The sequence below is a fragment of the Myripristis murdjan genome, chromosome 3 (genome assembly GCF_902150065.1).
Source record: "Myripristis murdjan chromosome 3, fMyrMur1.1, whole genome shotgun sequence".
Taxonomy (NCBI): Eukaryota; Metazoa; Chordata; class Actinopteri; order Holocentriformes; family Holocentridae; genus Myripristis; species Myripristis murdjan.
In genome coordinates this window covers 17,367,569-17,390,551 of record NC_043982.1, presented here as the reverse complement: position 1 = coordinate 17,390,551, position 22,983 = coordinate 17,367,569, and the positions used below count along the sequence as shown (strand labels likewise).

The 22,983-nt window shown below is 43.8% G+C and overlaps 3 protein-coding genes across 5 annotated transcripts; 1 reads left to right on the top strand and 2 right to left on the bottom strand.

Moving 5' to 3' along the window:
• Positions 1–174: 174 nt before the first annotated feature.
• On the bottom strand, positions 175–3,033 carry c3h15orf48 (chromosome 3 C15orf48 homolog). The gene is made up of 4 exons (XM_030048396.1): positions 2,909–3,033; positions 2,680–2,768; positions 2,456–2,516; positions 175–2,169 (listed from the first exon to the last, which is right to left on the bottom strand). Exons 1-4 carry the CDS (start codon positions 2,945–2,947, stop codon positions 2,101–2,103), a joined length of 258 nt encoding a protein of 85 aa, XP_029904256.1. The 5' UTR covers positions 2,948–3,033; the 3' UTR covers positions 175–2,100.
• A 261-nt stretch (positions 3,034–3,294) lies between these two features.
• afg2b (AFG2 AAA ATPase homolog B) lies at positions 3,295–8,947 on the bottom strand. 2 transcript variants are annotated; one of them, XM_030048387.1, is made up of 11 exons: positions 8,789–8,947; positions 7,859–8,486; positions 7,550–7,735; positions 6,497–6,781; positions 6,208–6,393; positions 5,867–6,025; positions 5,031–5,240; positions 4,680–4,907; positions 4,447–4,581; positions 3,696–3,821; positions 3,295–3,537 (listed from the first exon to the last, which is right to left on the bottom strand). In XM_030048387.1, the coding sequence occupies exons 2-11, from the start codon at positions 8,447–8,449 to the stop codon at positions 3,400–3,402; spliced, it is 2,244 nt and encodes a 747-aa protein (XP_029904247.1). In that variant the 5' UTR covers positions 8,450–8,486; positions 8,789–8,947; the 3' UTR covers positions 3,295–3,399. The 2 variants fall into 2 exon arrangements, with proteins under 2 accessions (XP_029904247.1, XP_029904246.1); XM_030048386.1 differs by having other exon boundaries at positions 7,859–8,480; positions 8,789–8,945.
• A 490-nt stretch (positions 8,948–9,437) lies between these two features.
• nnt2 (nicotinamide nucleotide transhydrogenase 2) lies at positions 9,438–22,949 on the top strand. Of its 2 annotated transcripts, XM_030046176.1 has the most exons (22): positions 9,438–9,585; positions 10,325–10,495; positions 11,384–11,613; positions 11,728–11,927; positions 12,026–12,113; positions 12,305–12,393; positions 12,511–12,698; positions 12,810–12,943; positions 13,102–13,293; positions 13,855–14,005; positions 15,281–15,442; positions 15,897–16,007; positions 16,131–16,276; positions 16,596–16,791; positions 17,752–17,985; positions 18,531–18,691; positions 18,779–18,958; positions 19,065–19,224; positions 21,317–21,398; positions 21,941–22,059; positions 22,415–22,530; positions 22,660–22,806. In XM_030046176.1, exons 2-22 carry the CDS (start codon positions 10,366–10,368, stop codon positions 22,804–22,806), a joined length of 3,216 nt encoding a protein of 1,071 aa, XP_029902036.1. In that variant the 5' UTR covers positions 9,438–9,585; positions 10,325–10,365. The 2 variants fall into 2 exon arrangements, with proteins under 2 accessions (XP_029902036.1, XP_029902045.1); XM_030046185.1 differs by lacking the exon at positions 9,438–9,585 and having other exon boundaries at positions 10,366–10,495; positions 22,660–22,949.
• Positions 22,950–22,983: the final 34 nt, after the last annotated feature.

Below are 22,983 nucleotides of genomic sequence, written 5' to 3'. Positions count from 1 at the left end.
CTCTATTTGCATTTTAACGGAGCCAAGGGTTTATAGCATCCACCTGATGGCCCTACTTCACTTTGGAAACCACAAAATGCTGAGCTTACACTGAGCCTTGGGGCTGGGTGATGTCCGAAGCAGCAAGATTACAGATTTCACGAGATTTTTCTTGGATATGAAAGTCTTGATATGTGTAAACAGATGACATGATAACAGAGTAGACATTTTGCAGATTTCCATGTAGTTTTTAGAAGAGCTGTGTATCACTGGTATAAACACATAGGGGCTTCCGCCTAGTACACACAATGAGCAACTACTGCTTTACTTCCTGGTAAGACGGCGGGGGTGTGTTTGGTGGTGACATGATGTCTGAGGTTATGACTGTGATTCAGTCACGTACACAATTCCGCCACTTCACTCTACATCCTTCCCCTCCCTCCTCCCTTCCCTTAAGAAGCCCCTCAGTCACACAATTTGATAAGTGCGAGTACAGTTCTCTGCATGTTTCACTTTCAGATGAGCTTTTATTTCAAAACATAAAAAAGCATAAAAAAAAAAACCTTTCCTTCTTCCTCACAATTTTATAAGGTGCATGTATTTTCCAGTTCTGAAAGTTAAATGAGAAGCATTTATGAAGGGTCTAAGAGCAGAGAGAATAGTATTTCAAACAACAGTGGTGAAATAGATAGAAAAAACAAAATACCTTTTCACTTTTTGCAGGGTGTTCATATGCTCTTAACACTGACATGAGCATTGTATTGAAACGAGATAAGGAAATGAAGTTCCTTGGTAATGACCAGAGAGCAGGGTGTGGTTTAACTGAAACACCCAGGTAACAATATCTAGTCTTGATAAACAGAATGTGAACCTCTCTCTCGCTGTCCTCCTTCCTCATACGTTTAATGTTATTCAACATTTAACTATGATCTGGGATGCTAGGAGGGAGGCGTTTCACATGTCCTCACTCTCCTCTGATGTTGGAAATGGACAGTAAGAGGATTGTTTCTTATCACCAAACACAATAGGAGCGTTGAGTGCTCACACAGCCATAAACTGAGCAGATGATGCCCATTTACCCACTGCTCAGATGAGAGTAATTACTTTACTGCCCTCTTGGTATCATCTCATCAGCCCTTGCCTGTCTGCAAACAGCAAACAAACAGCATCGAGCGCCTCTTTAAAATAAAACTTGGAAATTAGTAAATGATTTGCAGCAGTTTTACTGGTCTTAGTGTTAAAAACATGTTCAACTAAATAACATGCAGGCTGACAGGCAGGTTGGTATTTGCATCCACTTTGATTAAAGGTCGTGAATTACTGTGTCATTATAACATTTAACATCAGAGGGGATTTTAATGAGACAGATTATGTACATGGATTGCAATGATTTAGGACCATAAACAGGGTTTCTGTTCTGTCTTTTTGTGTATTTCAAGTAAAACGGGGGAAGCAGTGTCTCTTCCAGCAAACCGCAACTAAGCATCACATTCATAAGTCAAACACAATTTTGAGAAGCAGACAAAAAAGGGCAGACAGGACACAGAGAGGAGACATCAACCACAGCTCCAACACAGACCAAACTAAGAATATCACTCTACAAAAGTCAAAGCACACATTAATGCACAGTTATGTTCATTATTTCATGCACATGGGTAACAAACGTACATAAATTACTAGATCAACTCCTTCAGAATAACAATTTGGTGATATAATTATTAATATATTAAATGTGACTCTGATTTGTACATTTAGGAACATTTACACCTTTGATAAGAGCATCTATGTTGTTATGAGGACTCTTATGTTTAACACCATAGCCTATTACACATCAATATAATAGCCCAGCTCTAATCACAGAAACTAATGCACAATATTGCTTTTTTTTCTTTTTTCTTACTTGGACATTATGAGCATCTGTTACCACAGATTTCTACCGTTGTTGATGTCCTGGGTCTGAGCCACCACAGAGCAGGCTGAGACCCCACCGGTGTAGCAGAAGCATTTCCGCACACTGAATGTCACAGCGACCTAGTCTGTGCGGAAAGGATTCTGTTAGACTGATGGGGGTCTGGGCGGTCAGCTGAGCTCCGGCTGGATCTCTTTAGCAGACGTCAGCCTTTACTTGGTGATGCTCTTCACCATCTCCAGCTCCTCAATCGGCTTCCACTGCTGGTTTATGGTTATAAGCTGCAGGGAAAGAGCAGACGTAAATATTGGGCTGACCTGCTACCACACCAAAAGTTGCTTATGACATGATTATCAAAGTAATGCATCGACCACTGTGTAGCATGCCATGATGAGGGTCTGGCACAAATGTGATAACACCGTCCCCCTCAAGTGACTCAGCAGTTCTCAGCTGAGCTCTGGCAGGTCCTGCTCCAATTCCAACGCTATTTATCGATTGGCAGCCTGAGTGATAAACATAAATGAGGGAATGTCACACACAAACATAAGAAACAATGTTATGGATTACCTTCTGAGGTGCTGATGGATCTATTCTCTCCCATGGCTCTGGATTTCTGGTCTTATTCAAACTAGAAACAGTGAATAAAAATGTGGCACCATTAAACATTGCTTTTTCCTAATATGTGTAAATCTGACAGAAGTCTGAGACTAATGTGACACAATATCTTCTGTGCAATTTAAAGAACAAATTTTTCTCGACAAAATGGGGAAAACTACATTATAGAGACTCACATGACATCAGGTTTGGTCAGTAGAAAGTAGATGGAGGCAGAGGTGGCACCTGTGGCAGCAAATGCCATGAATCCTATCAGAGGGATCAACTGGAATGTACAACAACAGCATTTAGGGGGAAAAAATTACATCATATTTTTTTCTCTGACAATATAATATTTGAGTCTTTTATTTAATAAAAAGAATAACAAGATTCACTTGAAACACGATAAAGATGTAGACAACTCACCTCTTTTCTCTTCCTCAGCATTTGGATAAATCCAGACATTGTGATGCAGTTACAGTCCAATTATACTGAATGACAGGCAGTAACTAAACTAGAGGAAACAGGTCAGAAATGCAGAGGTGATACGAGGTGCTCAGCACGTAGACACACTTTGCTTCCTGTACTGATATCCACCAGTAGGGGCCAATTTAATAATACATTGAACTTGGCTTGTGATCAATATTTTTCTCTAGTGTGCAATGCCCCCTTGTGGCCACATTAAAAAAGAAGAGAATGCAACAGGAGTGATGTATTATTACTAACACTGTTGCTATCATCCTAGGATGAATTCAGCGTAGGACAAGCACTTATAAATGACAAAAGGGAAAATAACAGACAAGGACGCTCACTCAATTTTCAGTTCATGCTTTATTGCAGACCCAACTCATAATTGGTAATACAGTTTTTTTTGTCTTTCCATGTAAACTCTGGTGCCATTGCTTATATGAAGGGTGTCACCTGTGGGTCGTCTGGTAGCTGCTGATCTGCTGGGCAGTGAGAGAGGGGCTCATTTTGTGAAGGGACTGGAGGAAGTATTTGTGTTTAATAGCAGACGCCTCCATGCTCTCCTCTTGCAGGGTTAACAGAGCAGCCTGGAAAACACAAACAAACAACATTACAGCTTAAACATGTATATTCCCTAATGATGGCTCTGTAAGCATGCAGGCTGGTGCATTTAAGAGCAGGATGACATCAGATGTAGGTGTTAAAACTGGGTCGTAAGAAAGCCTTCAGATGCACTACACATTACCTCTTTACACAGATTTTCCAGGTCAGCTCCAGAATAAAGCTCAGTCTGGGTGGCCAGCTCCTCCAAACACACATCAGCGTCCAGGGGCATTTTCTCTGTACACACCTTCAAGATGGCAAGGCGAGTCTGAACACACACACACACACACACACACACACAGACAAAGACATATACACGGTCAGCTGCCTTCTTCTAAAGTTTGAGATTACATTGAGACAGAAATAAACAGGCTGACTAAATATCCTTGACATCACTTCTGAAAAAACTTTAAAAAAATGTTTATAATCTTTATAGACACATATCTCATATCACTTTTGCTGTGTTCTTCATGAGGCACTCTGTAACAGGTGTTTGAAAAGTGTGATATAAATTAAGATCATTATCATTTTAATATGTCAAGAGGATGTGTCCAAATCCAGAAAGCTGTAAGCTCAGACCCTCTGGAGGCTTTTGGTTTCAGAGTTTGGAGTCTTCTGGCCTTTGACTCACTGATAGATTATGTGCTTATTGTTTTTGTCAGTTAAAGCAACTTGAGCTGGGTTGGTGAAATTTGTGCTTCCCTGATCTGCTGGTCTAGAATACTATATTTCTATCTATCTATTCACTTCCATAGCAAAGCATCTCCCAAAATAACACTTTTAGGAAATAAACAAACATGAACAAAGCTGATTATGCCAAACAAGTAAGTTGGAAAAAAGGTATTTTGCCCCAAACGTTGGAGTATTCTTTTAAGATAAGATTCATGAGTTACCTGTTGGTCAGGTGGTGGGACGTAGATGATGTGGTCTAGTCTGCCAGGCCTCAGGAGGGCACTGTCTAAACAGTCTGGTCTATTTGAGGCTGCTACAATCATCACATCTTTGTTACAAACTTCGTGGAAATCCAGCTGCCAGAGAGCAAAAACAACAGTAGTGCTTCATACTGATGAGATCTGCATTATGTGATTAGGACGGAGTATCCAGGATGTGTTTCCCAATCTCTGACCTGTTGCTGCGTGTGGCACTGCTCCTCTCCCTCTGCCTGGAGGATCCTCTCCGGCCCTCTCCTCTCCAGGGTCTTAAGGCCAACCCCATCCAGCTCGTTCAGAAGTACGGACAGGAGGCGTGTCTGAACACTGTGAGGCGTCTGACTGCCTGACCGTGAGCCGATCAGTGAGTCAAGCTCATCAAGGAACAGGATACAAGGAGTACAGGCCCGAGCCTGGCGGAACAGCTACAAGCGGACACACACACACAGTCACACACACAGACAAACAGCAACGAATCTTGTTACGAAGGGTACAGGCAGACAGAGGCAGGTGTTTCTATCACCAGTATAAACATGATATATCAGTACCTGTGCTAAAGCCCTCTCTGAATCTCCAACAAATGGAGAGTAGAGGTCAGCGCCGCTGACAGACAGGAAGGCACAGTGGGAGGACGAGGCTGCAGCTCTAACCAGGGTGGTCTTCGCACATCCTGGTGGTCCGTACAGCAGCACGCCACGAGGCCGCCTCAGACCCAGGCGATGGAAGGCCTCCGGGTACCTCATTGGCCACTCGATACTCTTAATTCACAAAGACAGGGAGGGGACAGGGCTCATAAACAACATTTCATTGCGACTTACACACTTCATTCCAGAGATAGACATATTTCACCATTAGTACTGGCCCTACTATGTTTCAGTACAACTGAAAGACATTAACACTTTGTCATTAAAGAAGCACCAAGGGATTTTACAGAGAGGTCTGTTCTTTGCGTTCTACTTGTATCGCTGTGTGTGCAACTCAGTCTCATTACTGTAGGGCCAATCATGCTCATCTGGTGGTGAAAATATCAATCATCATTCTTAATCAGAAGTAATGATAATGATAACTGATCTGTAAGAACAAATATGCTATCATCATTGCCAGTGCAAAGCTTCTTTTTCTAATGTACAATTTGTTAACACCAATATGCCTCTGAACATTGCAGCATCCACAGCGAAGGATCAAAACAGGTCACTGCTAATCTACCAAACACAATGAATCTTTGCCTCATATGAAATTTACATTATATAAAAACCACTTCAGGAAAAATATGTCTTTTTTATATAGGATCCATTTTTAAGCTCTAAAAGTACCTATGTCAAGTTCAAACAATAACAATTTTCTATTTTACGTTGATACAAGTCAAGCATCGTCTCTCCGGTACCTGTCTGAGTTTGAGTTTGACCTCATCCAGGCCTCCTATCTGTTCCCAGGAGACTGGAGGGAGCTCAGTCCTGCCCAGACTGCTCCTCAGGCAGGAGGGACGCACCGTCTTCAGGGCCTCATTGAAGTGCTTCATCGCCACTGCCTGCTCTTCTGAACCCTGAATACAACAGCAAGGCAGCACAAGATAACAAATTCAGAAACCTAACCATTTATTTTATTCATTTAAAAGGTAACGCCGAAGACGCTGGTGAGATAAAAATGGTTTTCTAGAAGTAATCAAGCAAAAGTGTAATGTCCCGTCAGGATGTGTTGTTTTTTGTTGTAGTTTACTGTATTTACCTGCGAGTTGTGTCGGATGGCATGCATGGCAGCCTCCCGGCACAGGGCACTGAGATCTGCTCCCACGTACCCTGTAGTCCTCTGTGCGAGCTCTGCCAAGTCAACACTGGGACTCACTGGCATCCTCTCACACAGAACAGACAAGATAGCCTTCCTCTGCTCCAGGGTTGGAGCTCCTATGATAACCTGGAAAAAAAGACAGAATTAAGAGTGTGAACAACCAATTGAGTCGTTTTATATTTTCATCACAATCTGCTCCTGGAATTTTTCAGTATTTAATTATCCGTACTTCTCTGTCAAATCTCCCAGGCCTGCGTAGCGCTGGGTCCAGGCTGTCTGGCTGGTTGGTGGCTCCGACAATGAGGAAACGATCGGACTGGTTCATCCCATCCATCAGCGTGAGAAGCTGTGCGACCAGGCGGTTCTCCGGTGCCGAGGAGCCCGTTCTTCTTGGACACAGAGAGTCTAACTCGTCGAGGAACAACACGCAGGGACCCTCTTCTGCCGCGGCTCGAGCCCGCTCGAACACACCCCGCAACATCTCCTCACTCTCGCCCGGCCGTGACCCCACAACCTAAAACAGAGCATTATTCACTATTTCCTACTCTGATTTACACCAGCATTTCACATTGCACAAACGTCTTTTGCAAGTTTAGTGTGGATTAATTTAGACCTCAATTGATTACAGGGGCATGAAGTATTTTTTTTTTTTTTATTTTTATTGACAACTAAGGAATTACATCATCAGGTTTCAGCAAAAGTTATTGCAATAGAGATGAATATAACTTAAGACACAACGGAGACATTTGATGAATTGGTAATGCATAATAATATAGTGATGCTTTGTCATTTGCTAATCTTAAGCAAAATGAGTTGTGGCACTGGTTGCTTGCTTGTAGCATTGTTCTTGATTTCAAGGGGTTAGGGGTGTTTTCAACTCACAGAGGGGGACAGAAAGTGAGCTTATGGTTGCTAGAACTCTCAGCATCTGGTGAAGTAAACACTGAATCACTGGTATTGAACAACAACCCTATTAAATGCCCAGAGATACTATTTTATTAATTAAACAGCTGCTTTATAGCCAATTTGCACTTCAGTTTGCATTTGGCCGGTGTCGAGGGTGTTGGGCTGGACAAAAGCATCCCAGGCCACCTTCGAATGCGCCCTGATATCTGATCACTCAGGATCCACTGAGGACGCACTGTGGCTGTCTACACCTCTATGTAGAGATATCAGCTTGTGATTGAAACACACAGGATGGATGTTACTACCAGCTGGGAACAGGGTGTATAATATAAAGTGAAGACACAGTGTAATGGTTTCATTGATATGTTGTTGTTACCTCTGGTCCCCTGACCACCACCAGGCTGGCTCCCACCTCCCCCACCACCCTGCGGACCAGCAGGGTCTTCCCCACACCTGGAGGCCCCACCAAGAGCACACCTCTGGGACAGGACACACCCAGAGAGCTCAGCGTGCCTGAGTAGAGCAGGGGCAGCTGCAACATCTCCCTCAGGGATGCACTAACCTAAAATGCAATAACAAAACAATTATAAGCCTTACTAGGTCGAAAAATACAAAGTGGACTAGAAGCTGCATATCATGAATAAATCTGTGTTCAATGAGGAGAATGTTTTCCTCAGCTGCTGACCTCCTCCAGGCCCCCCAGCGGAACCCGGTGCTGGTCCTGCAGCTGAGCCCTGAAGTGCCTGAGGGTCTGAATGCCGGTGATCTCCACACCGGTCTTGGAGGTGATGAGCCCGGCCTCGGCAGAATCCGGGTTGGTGTCTTCAACAACAATGTATCTGATCTCTGTATCAAAGTCCTCCACATTTACCACATGCCTCTGACACACATATACACCTTTCAGCATGTCTTTCACAAGCTCATGAACGAGGTGGCGCGGTGTGTTTTTCCTGAAGTCCACACTCTGGACAACCACGGTCACTTTAACCCCTCTTAGCTTGAGGCAGGGTACAGGTGTGAGCTGGTCCGGGTCGAGGGAGAGGTGTGCAGGCGGGTGAGAGAGGAGGCTGGGAGAGGAGCACTTCAGGTCTATCTGGAGGAAGCCCTCTGCCAGGTCAGCTCGGGGCCAGGCGGTGCACAGGCAGGTCCCCCCGGCAGCAGACACCCGCAGAGGGGAGCCCAGCCTCAGGCCCAGGGCCGACATCACAGCCGGGCCCACTCTGCATCTCTGGCTGCCCTGGTCTGCGGCATCCACTGACAACAGTCTGAGAGACATCCTCCACCAGCGGCCACTGGCTCAAATGGTCCTGAATCTCACACACACACACACACACACACACACACACACACACACACACACACACACACACACACAGAGAGAGAGAGAGCGAGAGAGAGAGAGAGAGAGAGAGAGAGAGAGAGAGAGAGAGAGAGAGACGTTGCAGTTTCTAACGCGTTGCCCAAAGTCCGTAAACTTTAGCTCTAACTCTCTCTGCTTTAGTTTTGCTCCAGCGTTGACTTTGGCTAAGCTACATGCTAACACATGTTATATCGTCCATCGCCATTAGCTTTAAAACGTCCAACTTTTAGCAAACACTGTGACAGAGGTACTTACCGGGTTATGTCTGCAAACACGCAGCTATGTCTATATACTCTAGTATAGATTAACACCACGAGCACCGGCAGCGTGACTCTGTTTACAAAAAAATAAACCCATATGGTGTCAAAAGGAGATGGCCAACCAAAACACTTCCTGGTTAATACAGTCCACAGGGCAAATGTGATTTCCATGTCGATATTTTAGCTAAATATAAAATATGAACAAAGTATAACGTATTAGGCTAAATCACAATCGCACCCTTCAAATTAGCTTAATCTCTAAAATATAGCCTGAAACATATTTAATCTTAGTTATGGTCGTCCAGCAATACGCAGTTTTCACGACGCTCCTCTGGCGTCACCGTGTGTACAAAACAAGGCAATGCAGCAAGTGTAAATATCAAATTAAAAAAATGATTGATTTTTCAGTTATGTGTGTTTTTGTAACAGGCGCGAGCTTTTTCAGCTGAACAAACACTGTTAGCGATCACGAGGAGACTGTCCACCGACACACTCATGAATTATATATCTTTATTAAAAGAATAAATTCTGCAGTTTAATAAATAAATTAAACACCTTTGCCTTATTTTGGAGGGCGTTAGAAGCGGCTTCTTAGCTTCCAGTTCGCTCACGAGTGAAATCACGTGGTCCGCCAACATAAATAGAGCAGTGATATCGGAACTGCGAAAGTCCCCTCTGCAGGCAGACGTCAGGTCTGGCTGGGACGAAATTCACAGGTGATCCTGCAACTGAGCCACTGCAGCCCAGAGAAAGTTAGACAAGCAGACCTCCCTCTGTCTGGAAAACCGAAAGGCAAGTCTAAATAATATTGCAAATCAAGATTCAGCCTGAGTGAATGCATCGTGGGTGAGTGGAAGGAGACAGGGGGACGCACACTGACAATCAGACTCATTGAATGAGGGCATGAAGTCATAAATGCACATGCACTACCAATGAGGACGGGCTTGGACTGAAAATACCTCGGTGTTTCCAGGCCATGCAGAGCCCTGCAAACCCCTCACAGCCTGTTCCACTGGTGTGTTTTCAAACTGCTGGATATTTGTCTTACAACACAGTGGCACTGAAGAGCACCATATGTTTCAGAGCATTGCTTGTAGAAAGAATTGTGAGTGTGTGTGTGTGTGTGTGTGTGTGTGTGTGTGTGTTTGTGCCTTGAGCCTCTGTCCCCTCTGAAACCCACATCATCCTATCTGGGTGCCATCTTCCTGCCCCTTCCCTCTGCTCCTGCCCACAACAGCCAGGCCTGTCTTGGCACAGTTTCCCACCGTGCCGTCACATTTCCAGATCTCGCGAACAAGTCTGGAGTGTGTACAGTAATCAACCCTGGGCCCTGTGTGTGTGTGTGTGTGTGTGTGTGTGTGTGTGTCCTGTCCTGGAGAGCTGAAATGTCACTGTGCTGTCACTAGGCCTCGCAGCGCTGGGTGTGTGTGGGCTCAGGACCTAACTGGGGGAATATAATGTGCTTTGTTATCTGACAGCAGGAGCAGAGTTAACTTATCGCCTACCTCAGCCTGTGTGTGTTTATATTCAGGAGCCAGCAAGTGGAGTCTTAAGGGTAGACGCTCTGTGACAATGTCGACCCTCCTGCGCTGCGTCTCCACTTCTTCTCTCACTTTGTGCCGGCAAGGTGGCCGTCAGAAGATACCTGGGAGGAGGTGTTTCAGGACGTTCCCTGTGTTGTGGGACCAAAAGGCCTCCAAAGGTAGGAAATGTGCAGCTGACTTTTTTCCCTGTTTAACCTTACAATATGTCTGCAGAGGACAGCCTTGGTCTGTGCTCCTTGGTTTAGTCCTCCTCCCTGTCTCAGCTAAAGAAAGAGGACACAATGGTTCATTTAATGACAGAATGCCCCTGGCTAGACAAATAGAGAACTCCACAAACCAGGCTCTGTTTGTTGCAGGTTGTGAGATCTTCCCAAAAAAGGGAACACAGTTCTGAACCGGTTTAGTTACGCTCTCGGAGCTAACATGTGAGAACATATGAGAGGTCAGTTAAAGGTGACATGCAGGTCCGGCTTCTCCGCAGCAGATTCTGTGCTCAGACACTTGGTTTGTGGTGGCAGGTTGGTTGCGGTGCACCGGTCGCAGAGTGGTCTGTGTGTTTGAGGAAGTTTTCGCGAGTTACTAAGGGCGTTCAGTTTGGATTTGGAGCATGTCTCAGGAGCAGTGCAGGCCGCGCTCTGGGCTGGCACACAGCCAATCAGCTGCTAATGTCTGCATGGTGGCGAGGTCACCATGCTGTATATGGAGAGAAATGTGAAACCTGACACTGTTCCCAGCCTCGCTATCTCAGTTGTAGGCTCCATGCATGCTCTTCTGTGTTGCAGCAAAATGTAATTTAGGGAACAAAAGTTTGTCAAGTGTCCTTGAGAAGACACACAGATTAACTAGTCAGTATTTTCTTTGGATTTTATTGTGTGCCATGGTGCAGCTTGCAAAAATCGAATGTGTTTTTGGTGTTGGGGGAAACTCAATGGAAGTTTAAATCTGAATAGAATTTTTCATCCCTGTTGATAAAATATCACAAGGCCATGTTTGCACTGTTGACTCAGTTATCAGCCACTGTAAAAGTGTGTGTGTCTTTACTACAGGTGTGCTTTACAAAGACCTGGTGGTTGGCGTTCCCAAGGAGACTGTGCAGAATGAGCGGCGTGTGGCGTTGTCACCCGCGGGTGTCCAGGCTCTGGTCAAACAGGGCTTCAGTGTGCAGGTGGAGAGCGGAGCTGGAGAGGAATCCAAGTTCTCTGACCAGCAGTACAAAGATGCTGGAGCCAAAATCACTGACACCAAGGGCGCCTTTGGCTCAGACCTAGTCCTCAAGGTCAGTACAGCTCTACCTAGTCTTACTTTTAAATGTTAGTCTGTCACTAAGACAATTCTTTGCCCAGCTTATCATAAGACTGAAGGGATAACGGTGATATCTGTGTTGTTGTAGGTGCGAGCCCCTGTTCTCAGTGAGGCAGACCTCCTTAAGCCCAAATCCACCTTGGTGAGCTTCATCTATCCAGCGCAGAACACGGAGCTGATGAAGAAGCTGTCCGAGAGACAGAGCACAGTGTTAGCCATGGACCAGGTGCCTAGAGTCACCATCGCACAGGGCTACGATGCTCTCAGCTCCATGGCTAACATTGCTGGGTATGAATTATATGCTTGCATAAAGATATTCATACATGTATGCAGCTGTTCAGAAATGTATAGTTACAGTAGATCTGACCTGAATGTTTATTCTGTAGGTATAAGGCAGTGGTTCTGGCATCCAACCACTTCGGCAGGTTCTTCACTGGTCAGATCACAGCAGCAGGAAAAGTACCCCCAGCTAAGGTAACTGACTGCCTCCATATAATGCCCACCAACTTCAGTGATGTGTGTGTTGCCTTGCCTTGCAATACCATTTCATGCAATTCAGTCTTCCCACATTTCCACTTCGTTACACCTCAAATAAAATGTGTGATTATCGACTGTTGTATTATTCCTTATCCAGAATAATGTATGGATGTTTCTGCTGGGAACAGGTCCTGGTTATTGGAGGTGGGGTGGCTGGTTTAGCAGCAGCAGGAGCAGCCAAGTCTATGGGAGCCATAGTTAGAGGATTTGACACCAGGTATAACATGAGAGCCACTACCTCTCAAGTTTTGTAGTAGCTTCACACTTGAATGAAAGTAGGTGATGAATGACAGTGATAGTGAAGATGACCTTGGGACTATTTCTTGACCGTCAGGCCAGCGGCCCTGGAGCAGTTCAAGTCATTCGGGGCAGAGCCTTTGGAGGTCGACATCAAAGAGTCCGGGGAGGGTGTAGGAGGTTATGCTAAGGAGATGTCTAAGGAGTTCATTGAGGCTGAGATGGCGCTGTTTGCCAAGCAGTGCAAAGATGTCGACATTGTCATCAGCACTGCACTGATTCCAGGTGAGGCTTCCTAGGTTATTATTATTATTTTTAAATTTTCTTTCCTTTGCTTCCTTTCTTGTTACATTAGATCATGTTTTAGACTTTTCATGTCTCTTTGTCTCTACACAGGGAAGCGGGCTCCCATCCTCATCAAGAGGGAGTTTGTGGAGTCGATGAGGGATGGCTCAGTGGTGGTGGATCTAGCTGCAGAGGCAGGCGGCAACATTGAGACCACCAAACCTGGAGAGCTGTATGTGTACAAGGTGAGTGCTCCACTTAGCCAACAAATGTGGATATGGCACAGGGAATTGAGTATTTTTGCACAAGCTGTTGGCATAAAATGAGTCTGAAATCCTGTTCACCTGTCTTATCCAACATTATTTGAGATTTAATGATTGAATGTGTTTTTTTTTCTATGCAGGGTGTAACACACATTGGCTACTCAGACCTGCCCAGCCGCATGGCCACCCAGGCCAGCACTCTGTATTCAAACAATATACTGAAGCTGCTTAAGGCCATCAGCCCAGACAAGGAGTATTTCCACTATGAGCCCACAGATGAGTTTGACTATGGGACAATTGACCATGTCATTCGTGGGACTCTTGTTATGAAGGTGGGTTTTTACTTGAAAGTCTGCTGGCAGCCTTTGTCTTCGCTGGCATCACTCTCTCTCTCAGTGTTAGTTAGCAGACCCTGTTGTGCTGGAGGACTGTGCCAAATGGGTACTAAAAACCCCAAGCACAGCTGGGAATAGCTCACGTTTGAATCAAACAAGAATGTTTATGAAGGTTTCAAAATGTGCTTTTCCAGGAATTTTTGGTTTAGACACATTGTTTATGGCAGGGAAAGCGTGCAACCTCAGCAGGACATATCGGTTTACCCCCTTGTTAAACTAAGCATTATTCAGGCCTTTTTAAAAGAGAATTTATCTTTCAAAACCACTGCTAACTGGTTCATGATTGCTGTTTGTTCACTGTAATCTCCTATGCAATCTGTGACTTGATGTTTGCATACTCCCAGCACCAAGCCAAGATCCCACAGTGTGAGATGCCAAACTCTTGATGTCTCTTTCTCACGCAAAACCATCTAGAGCCTTCTTTCTCATTCTGTCCAATCAACTTTCACACTGGTCCTCTTGATTGCGTATGTGTTTGCTTTATTTTTTGGCATCCAGGATGGCAAGAACATTTTCCCGGCTCCTCTTCCTAAGACAGCCCCCCCGGCCCCGGTGAAACAGAAATCAGTGGCCGAGCTGGATGCAGAGAAGAAGGCGCAGGTCTCCCCTTTCAACCGCACCTTGACCTCTGCCAGCGTCTACACTGCAGGTCAGACACAGATAGCAGTGCAGGACGATCCAAGCCCCTCCACGTTTTGCAAATATTATTTTGATTTAATAATATCCATTATTTGGGATTTTTAGTCTTGAGTTTTATGCAAGTCACTCTTGAAGTAAACATAATCTATCAAAGTAAACATAATTGTAGAAATTTATGGAGATAAATAGTTTTGTGTAGGTATTCAGCTTCTTTTTATTTTTGGAGCTTAGTTGCCACCTTTGTGAGCATTTGTTTTTCATGTAATTTGTTCTGCTCATGTCATATTTGTATTTAGCATTTTTGAACGATATTTTCCTTTACAAACCTTTTGTGTCTTCCTTGCTGTAAATCCTGAAATCAAGTCATTTCACAAGATGAGGAAACTTAATGGGATTTTAGAATGAAGGCTTAGCATGTATAAATAGAAATAGACTGATTAGTCTTATACATAGGGCTGATTTCTTCCTTTTTTTGAATACCAGATATCAATGTGTCTATGTCTTCCTCTCCAAAATGAAAGAAGTTATTCTCCAGCTCTTTGTTAAAGATTTTTAATATTGTTTGACTGTATCTCATCGTTTTACTTTGTATCTTCAATATCCTGTTTGCTCATTTTGTTTATTCAAGCATTATACTAAAAAGAGATTAACTCCACTAATAGTTTCCTTATTTTGGGGAGTTCATTATTATTTATCATTTAGCATAGTAATTCTCAAATTTTAAAGATGGAATATTGGTACAATATATTAGCTATCAGCAACTTTAGAAAAAAAAAAAATGGAGGAATTAGTATTGGTCTTAAAAACCCATATTGGTCCAACCCTAAAGCACAAGGGTATGTTGTTCATTTGCGTATGACATTCCAGTCCATGGTCGGGAGGTTTCAGAGAGGTTATAAATCATCACCCTCCCTTATCCACATGGAGTTGAATCGAGGGCAACTGGAGTTGTTTGTAGGTTTTCAAACACGTTTCACCTCTCATCCAAGAAGCTTCTGGACTGGTGGGGTGTCCCAGGTATGTCTGGACCGAAGAAGCTTCTTTGATGGGAATTGGAACGTCTTCGAGAATCTACAAACATGTCCAGTTGCCGTCGATTCAACCCTAACCTGGATGACGTGGACGACCTCCACAGAACTCAACCTCCTGTTTTTCGTGTAAAATTTCTTCATGGGCCTCCAAAACACTGCACAGGGAAAAACCCTCTGAAACTTCAACTTTGATCAATTTGATTGGAGAATACTGAACACACATGATCCCACAGAGCTCTGCTGTCTCTCTGTAGGTGTGTCCACCTGTTTGGCTTTGGGCATCATTTCTCCCAACGCAGCGTTCACCCAGATGGTGACGACCTTTGGCCTGGCTGGAATCGTGGGATATCACACCGTGTGGGGTGTGACGCCCGCTCTGCACTCGCCTCTCATGTCTGTCACCAACGCCATCTCAGGTCAGGGGTCATGTGGTATCATGTCAGACTCACAAATATGAACTAGTTATTCTCTAATTTAGAAACCAGGGGCTGGATTGCTAATGTTTTTTTCTCGGCAACAATCTCTCTCTTTTTTTTTTTTTTCTTGCTTATGAAGTTGTCAAAATGATTAATACACTTTAGGCCAAGAACAAAACAAGAACTTTAATTTCAAGAATGCCATTTATTTGTATCTGTTTTTTCTTAGGAAGAAACAAAAAAAAAAACAAAGTTAAAACAACACAAGAATTGCTTTCAGAACAATTTTTGGGGATTTTTTCTTATGGTGCAGATCTCTATGGTCAAAACCTCAGATTCACAAAACTTTATATAGATCAAAAATCTTTTACCTCAACTTTGCTCATACTAGTAGACTATTTCTATTCTATTTTGTGTATAGTTTACTATATGCTGCCATTGTGTCCCTCCTTAGGTCTGACAGCTGTAGGCGGTCTGGTTCTGATGGGTGGGGGTCTCACGCCCTCTACCTTGCCCGAGACTCTCGCTCTGGCTGCCGCCTTTATTTCCTCCATCAACATTGCTGGTTTGACTTGCGACATTTAACTCAAAATAATAATTCCTTAAAAAATAAACCAAAATTATAACTGTGCGAATTTAATTCCCTACTTAATCAGTGTCCTACTTCCTCATGTTTGTGTGTTTGCAGGTGGTTTTCTGATAACCCAGAGGATGTTGGACATGTTCAAGCGTCCCACCGACCCTCCTGAGTACAACTACCTGTACGCCCTGCCTGGGGCTGTGTTTGTAGGCGGATATGGAGCGTCATTGGCTGCAGGATACAGCATCGAGCAGGTGACATAAACTTTCTCCCTGTACTTACACTTATTCTGATTGAAAAGATATTTGAGTATTTGCAAATGAATCAGCTGTCTGATACTATTGTCAAGACCTTTTTGTTCATATTCTGTTTATTCCGTGTGATTATGTTGCATGTTGTTGTTGTTAACTGTTCATCTGAAAGTGGGTGGCAATCCCTCTCTTTCTAATCAGTTTTTTTTTTTTTTTTTTTTTTTTTTGTAGAGGGTCTAAAGTTGGGATGAAGTGCTGTGAGACTGTATCTATGATTAAGGGCTGTACAAATAAAGCTGACTTGTCATTATCATGGCTGTAGATGATGTACCTGGGCTCAGGCTTGTGCTGTGTGGGGGCGCTGGCAGGCCTGTCTGCCCAGGGCACCAGTCGCCTGGGAAATGCCTTGGGCATGATAGGGGTTGCAGGGGGCATTGCTGCCACCTTGGGCACTCTCAAACCCTCCCCGGAGCTGCTGTCCCAGATGTCTTTGGCAATGGCCACTGGAGGAACCATGGGTAGGTGACCTCTTGGTTTTAGAAAAAGTACAGCCGTCACTTTACATATGAATGTTGTTGTAATTGTAGACGTTCCAGTTTTTTCCTTTTTTTGTTTTTTTTCTCTCAAATGTGTTGAATGCTTCTGTGAATTACTGCTGCAGAGTTGCTCTACTCCAAGAACAATTTTGGAGGGAAATTGAGAGACAGGAGTTTTGTATTAAAATAACCCTGTAATGCACTGACTTATCAGTTATTGCAGTGTCTCTTTATATTGTTTCTGCCACCAGAAAGCGTGCAGTGCAATGTCACAGCATGGAGACAAGGGCTGTAGTCGAATAGCGGCTAATCATGTCTCTGTTTCAGTCTAGACTAAGCTGAAACAAGAGTGTAAAAACTTGGACATGTCTCCCTTGAAGCTCAGCCTGCACATTCATTTACAAAACTATAAGACCATGAAGAATATGCTATGCCTTATATTTTTTCTTAAGTCTTTGAAGAATGATTGTGCCTTTTTTAAAAACGACAACGGAACATCAATCATCCCGTCCAGATAACATTGAGATGATGTCGTCATCATGTTGGAATGCTCTATATGTTAATAGTAATTTTGGATGGCAGAAAGATAAATTATGTTATACTCTAGACATGCATGCAAATGTACAAACACTAGAGCTTGGGTTTAGGAAAAAAAAAAAAACGCAAACGTCAGAGCCTGACTCAAGCCTGTTCCCTTTGAAGATGATGCCCAATATGAAGAGGAAAGTAACTGAAAACAGGTGTAAGTTTTTTTTTTGTTTTTTTTTTTTCTAACCAGCTGCACTTGTTTTCCTTACTTGTACTCAGACACAGTGATGGTGCATGAGGATCTTAGTGGCTGCTGCTAGCTTTAGCCAGACTCAATAACTCCTTCACATTTACTGAGGTCTGTCTTTGGGTTGGTCTTCATATTTCGACTTTGTGTGCATTTGTCTCCTGTAGGTCTGACCATTGCCAAACGCATTGAGATCACAGACTTGCCCCAGCTGGTGGCAGCCTTCCACAGCCTTGTGGGGTTGGCAGCTGTTCTCACTTGTGTTGCCGAGTACATGATTGAGTACCCCCACCTGGACGCTCACCCAGCCGCCAATGTAGTGAAGACTGTGGCTTATCTGGGCACCTACATCGGAGGGGTCACCTTCAGTGGATCACTGGTGGCCTATGGCAAGCTTCAAGGTACTGGATTTCACTCTAAACAATACTGGCAGCAGTCACATCATCTTTATGTACATAAAGTCAGGGCTATACCATTAACAAATGTGATCCGTGTTCCTCAATTCAGGCTGGCATGCAAATATCTGTATAAACTCACTGAGCTCTGTGTCCTCTGGTGCTGATTGCATCCTTTCATCTGGTAAAGCCAAAGATCCTCTGGTAAATCCAGGCCTGGGCTGGGATTTTTTTGTGTGTGTTTGTGCACTCACGCACTGTTCCACATTGTAGTGTGACTGATAAAGAAGAGCACATAAAAGCCTTAGTATTTTTATATGGATGGGGCTTTGGCTGCCGGGCTGAGGATGACAGCTGATTAGTGGCCAGGACAGAGGAGTTTGAAGATGTTTCAGACACTCCGCACCACTGAGGAGAAAAGAGAGCTCCAGTGTTATATGATCAAATTATTTCTCTGTAGCCCTGCAGAAGAGTAGCGTCAATTATTTCCCCTTTCCAGGCATCTTTTGCTCTAAAATAGCTTTATGAAAGTGCTTTCTTTTTGGTCCTAGGCATTCTGAACTCCGCCCCCCTGCTATTGCCGGGACGCCACATGTTGAACGCTGGTCTGATGGCGGCATCCGTGGGAGGCATGGTGCCATTTATGCTCAGCTCTAGCTACGGCACTGGCATGGGCTGTCTACTGGGAGTGTCAGGGCTTTCCACCATTATGGTAATGGACATTATTATAAAATTGTTAACATTTAAAATTTTCTTTGATCCTTATTTTTTATATTGAGAGCTGTGTTTGGCCCTGTAGGGTGTGACACTGACAGCCGCCATCGGGGGCGCTGACATGCCTGTGGTCATCACAGTGTTGAACAGCTACTCTGGATGGGCACTCTGTGCTGAAGGCTTCCTGCTCGACAATAATCTCATGACCATCGTTGGTGCTCTGATTGGCTCCTCTGGTGCCATCCTGTCCTACATTATGTGTGTGGTGAGTTGACATACACATCCACAGTCCTGTTACTCGGGTGCACAGTCAAACACGCCTCAGCCACCCCGTATGTATTTGAATTATTGTCCCTCCCCTCTCCTCCAAGGCCATGAATCGCTCCCTGCCAAATGTGATCCTGGGTGGGTATGGTACCACCTCCACGGCGGGTGGCAAGCCCATGGAGATTGTTGGCACTCACACTGAAGTTAATGTGGACCAGTCTATTGAGATGATCAAAGAAGCCAGCAACATCATCATCACTCCAGGTAGATACCTGCAACACAGAATTAACTCTGTGGCTTCAGTACCAAGGGCTGGTAAACTAATTACACACTTTCTGCCAAGAGCAATTTTTAACAGCCAAAATGATTAGTATACATTTTTGTAGAAACATGCTGCCCAATCGGATCTCGGTGCTATTTCATGTATGGAATCAGGTTCTGTGCTTATAATTCAGTAAAAGGTCATAAGCAGATTTACATTTTTTTTTTTTCATCTTTTTTTTTCTTTTTGATGACCTTACACCTGAATGTTTCACCACATGGAAATAATACATTTCAACTAATGTTAAGCAAATTAACCATCCAGACAAATAGCAGCAAAACTTTGTAGAGGTTTAGACACTACTGCTTTGTGCACACGGTACATGGCAGGCAGCCTGTCTTGTTTGATATGGACTTTTGACTTAATTGGCTCACAGTCACAGAAAGATTTGGTGAACTACAGGGACAAAGTTTGAGAACTAGCGAGGAACAAAGTCCAGACTTAGCTGAGGCATCCAAAAATTCCTGCCAGTGTGGAGCCAGAGCCTTTGAAGACTAATTGTAACAGCACTGGGTGCTTGGCAGGTGTTATTTCACACACTGCGTATGCACACAGACAAGCAGTCACACACTCCTGGCTACTGTAGCACTATGGTGGACAGTCACCTGGCTGCTAGGTGCAGCCCATCCTGACGAAGGCTAGAACTTGTAGGAGAGACAGTATTGAAGGAAGCTCACATCAAAGAGAAGATAAGACACACCTGTGCTGTCAGACTCTCCCCTCAGGGATGCAGGGATCCTCCTCTGCATTCCAGATGCCTTTTTAGACTGTCAGAATCAATAAGATCCAACCATCTTTCTCATCTGATCAGCTTCACCTGACGAAAGGGCTGATTGCATGAAATACTTTGCCAAAAATGGACAAAAACAAATCTGAGCAGCAGCAGCTCAGGAAGCACTATAAGCTCTTTTGGAAACAGTCAGGATGTTGGTTGACTGGTCATGAAGTGCAGCGTTGTGGAGGAGAATAGATATTATAAGACATGACAGCCATGAGAGGGAGCTATTTATCCAGAAATGATCCAACAGCTAGCTGGTCCCTAAAAACACGCACACACACAGGCAGCGTGTCAGCACTAGTCGTCTAGAGTAAAGGATGGGGAGTTTGATTTGTGAATGTGAGGCGGTGACTATATTTTGATTTATCAAGTTATGAAGCCAAACCAGTCTGAAAACCGAGCTGTCAGTCACAGTGATCTGACCAAAAAGGACCCATTTGGATCACTTAGATTGTCTTTGCTGTTTTTTTTTTTTTTTTTTTTTTTTTTTTTTTTTCCTGATGGCTCAGAGGCAGCTGTGTGGTCCAACACACTGGTTTGATTACAGAAACGGTGAAAAGTCATGAAAGCTATTCAGTCCAGACTCAGACGTCTCCATGGACTGTCAACAACAAAGCATGGCAGTGAAGATACAGAAGGCTCCAGTTGTCTGGGGAGACGGAGGATATGGGGTGGGGGTGACTCTGTTGGACTGCTTCAGGGGGACTTGATTAGGGGCAACATTGAACTCTACAAGATACCTCACCACCAGGGTTAAACAGAGGTTATGCAGGCGCAGGGAAAGGAGTTCTTTGCACGCAGGGCACCCAAAGGCACACCACACATTTATGCACACATACATACATTCTGGCAAAGATTTTCCTTTCAATAATGTCTCCCAGACCATTGAGCCTCTATGATTTAATACAGAAAGGAGACTGTGGTGATGGAACGCTGAGCAGGAAGAGGATTGGAGAGATAGGGAGAGGAGTACAAAGGATGGAATGTAAGGGAGAAGAAAAACTGGGTTTTATTGTTGTTGAATCCGTGCTGGTTCACTGTGTTTAATTTAGGAATTAACAATTGGTTCCGAATGACTGTCATATAGTGTTTATTCCAAAGGTTGAATACCCATTTAAAAAAATGACCCACAACTACAGATGCAACTATAGATTTATTATAGTATCAGTGCACTATGAAACAAAGAATATTGTTGCATAATTCAAACGTTGGCAATTTATTAATGTGTGTGTGTGTGTGTGTGTGGTTTCCTTCAGGTTGGGGTCTGTGTGCAGCAAAAGCTCAGTACCCAATTGCAGACATGGTGAAGATGCTGCGGGAACAAGGCAAGACTGTCAGGTGAATTTCAACACTCACATACTTCATGTCAGTATCAAACACAACCACTGAGATTTGCCCGTATTGCAAATGGCATCATCATAACTATGGGACACTTGACATGGGTGTCCCAACGCTCAAATCAAATCAGCTCAAATGGGTGGATTTTACCAGCCTTTCCTTATTTATGTCTTTTAAATGTTTACGTTCATGTGTTGTACATGAAAATAGGGGGGACATAACAAAATGCCTGTGATCTTGTAAAAGTGAAATGTGCATTATCTAAATTAAGTGAAACCTGGGAGGTGCTTGACGAGACATCTTATGGAGTATTATTGTTTAATATTAAGGAGGGCGAGGCAGGGTGCAAGGCTTTTTATTGCATCGCAAAAATTTTTTAATGGACCTTTGACATTAAACATGATTTTTTTTTTTTTTTTTTTTTTTAAGCAGAAAAAGATGAGTGCGATATGACATGGTGTATACAGGCTGGATGTGGCGATGCAAAGGTTTGTTCAAAAAAAGGTTGATTTAGTGATGTTTTCTGTGTCTTTGTGCGTTAGGTTTGGTATCCACCCGGTGGCTGGTCGTATGCCAGGCCAGCTGAACGTCCTCTTGGCTGAGGCCGGTGTTCCCTATGATGTGGTCCTGGAGATGGATGAGATCAATGACGACTTCCCAGGTAAACTGGTGTTGACCATGACTCATCCAGATTTACAGAAAAAGCTCACTTGTCACTTGATCTGAAAGGAGGGGGGGTGTTTCTACATCAGCATATGTGTAATAAATACATCCCATTTCATCTATACTTGGAGCTTGCTAATGTTGTCCGTGTATTGATGTTTAGACATGCCATGTATCAGCGCAACAGACTGTTTTCTTAGTAACCAGGCATGCACTCTTGAGACACATGGTTCTGTTTATGACAGAGCGAGATAAGTGTGGTGCAGGGGAACCCAATAACGTTAGCAGGGACAGTTGCAGTGCACTCTATCAGTGGTTAGTTGTACTAATGTTTGAATGTCTGTGACCTGCAGAGACAGACCTTACATTGGTCATTGGCGCCAATGACACGGTGAATTCTGCAGCACAGGAAGATCCCAACTCCATAATTGCAGGAATGCCTGTCCTGGAAGTGTGGAAGTCAAAGCAGGTGGGCCTCCTTTTTTTTTTTTTTTTTTTTATTTATTTGTTCTTTTGGTCCTCTTTGAAACTGTCAGCACATTGTATTGCTTCATGGTACAAAAACTGATTTAAAACTGTCTTTTTGATTTTACTTCAGGTGATAGTGATGAAGCGCACCCTGGGTGTGGGTTACGCTGCAGTGGATAACCCCATTTTCTACAAGCCTAACACGTCCATGCTGCTGGGAGATGCCAAGAAGACATGTGACAACCTGCAGGCCAAGATCAGAGAGGCTTATTACTAGTTGTCCCGTGTTAGCTTACCATCTTTCTCAATACAGTGGCAGGTTGACAGATACCATTTTTATGCATGTAGATACATATTTTCAACTTTAAAAACTTGGAGAAAAGATTTATTTGGTCTTCCAACAAATGTGCTCATGATGTATTGATGTATCATAGGTACCTAAGATACATTAACC

What these genes read in the sequence shown, in the direction of transcription:
- c3h15orf48 (XM_030048396.1), bottom strand. Translation starts at nt 2,947, where the DNA reads ATGTCTGGATTTATCCAAATGCTGAGGAAGAGAAAAGAG. An exon ending in TGCTGAGGAAGAGAAAAGAG is followed by an intron (nt 2,769 to 2,908) that starts GTGAGTTGTCTA and finishes TGTACATTCCAG; the next exon opens with TTGATCCCTCTGATAGGATT. An exon ending in CTGACCAAACCTGATGTCAT is followed by an intron (nt 2,517 to 2,679) that starts GTGAGTCTCTAT and finishes CACTGTTTCTAG; the next exon opens with TTTGAATAAGACCAGAAATC.
- afg2b (XM_030048387.1), bottom strand. Translation starts at nt 8,449, where the DNA reads ATGTCTCTCAGACTGTTGTCAGTGGATGCCGCAGACCAGGGCAGCCAG. An exon ending in CGCTGGGGGGCCTGGAGGAG is followed by an intron (nt 7,736 to 7,858) that starts GTCAGCAGCTGA and finishes ATTGCATTTTAG; the next exon opens with GTTAGTGCATCCCTGAGGGA. An exon ending in TCCCACCACCTGACCAACAG is followed by an intron (nt 3,822 to 4,446) that starts GTAACTCATGAA and finishes GTGTGTGTTCAG; the next exon opens with ACTCGCCTTGCCATCTTGAA.
- nnt2 (XM_030046185.1), top strand. Translation starts at nt 10,366, where the DNA reads ATGTCGACCCTCCTGCGCTGCGTCTCCACTTCTTCTCTCACTTTGTGC. An exon ending in GTTAGAGGATTTGACACCAG is followed by an intron (nt 12,394 to 12,510) that starts GTATAACATGAG and finishes CTTGACCGTCAG; the next exon opens with GCCAGCGGCCCTGGAGCAGT. An exon ending in TGTCCTACATTATGTGTGTG is followed by an intron (nt 18,959 to 19,064) that starts GTGAGTTGACAT and finishes CTCTCCTCCAAG; the next exon opens with GCCATGAATCGCTCCCTGCC.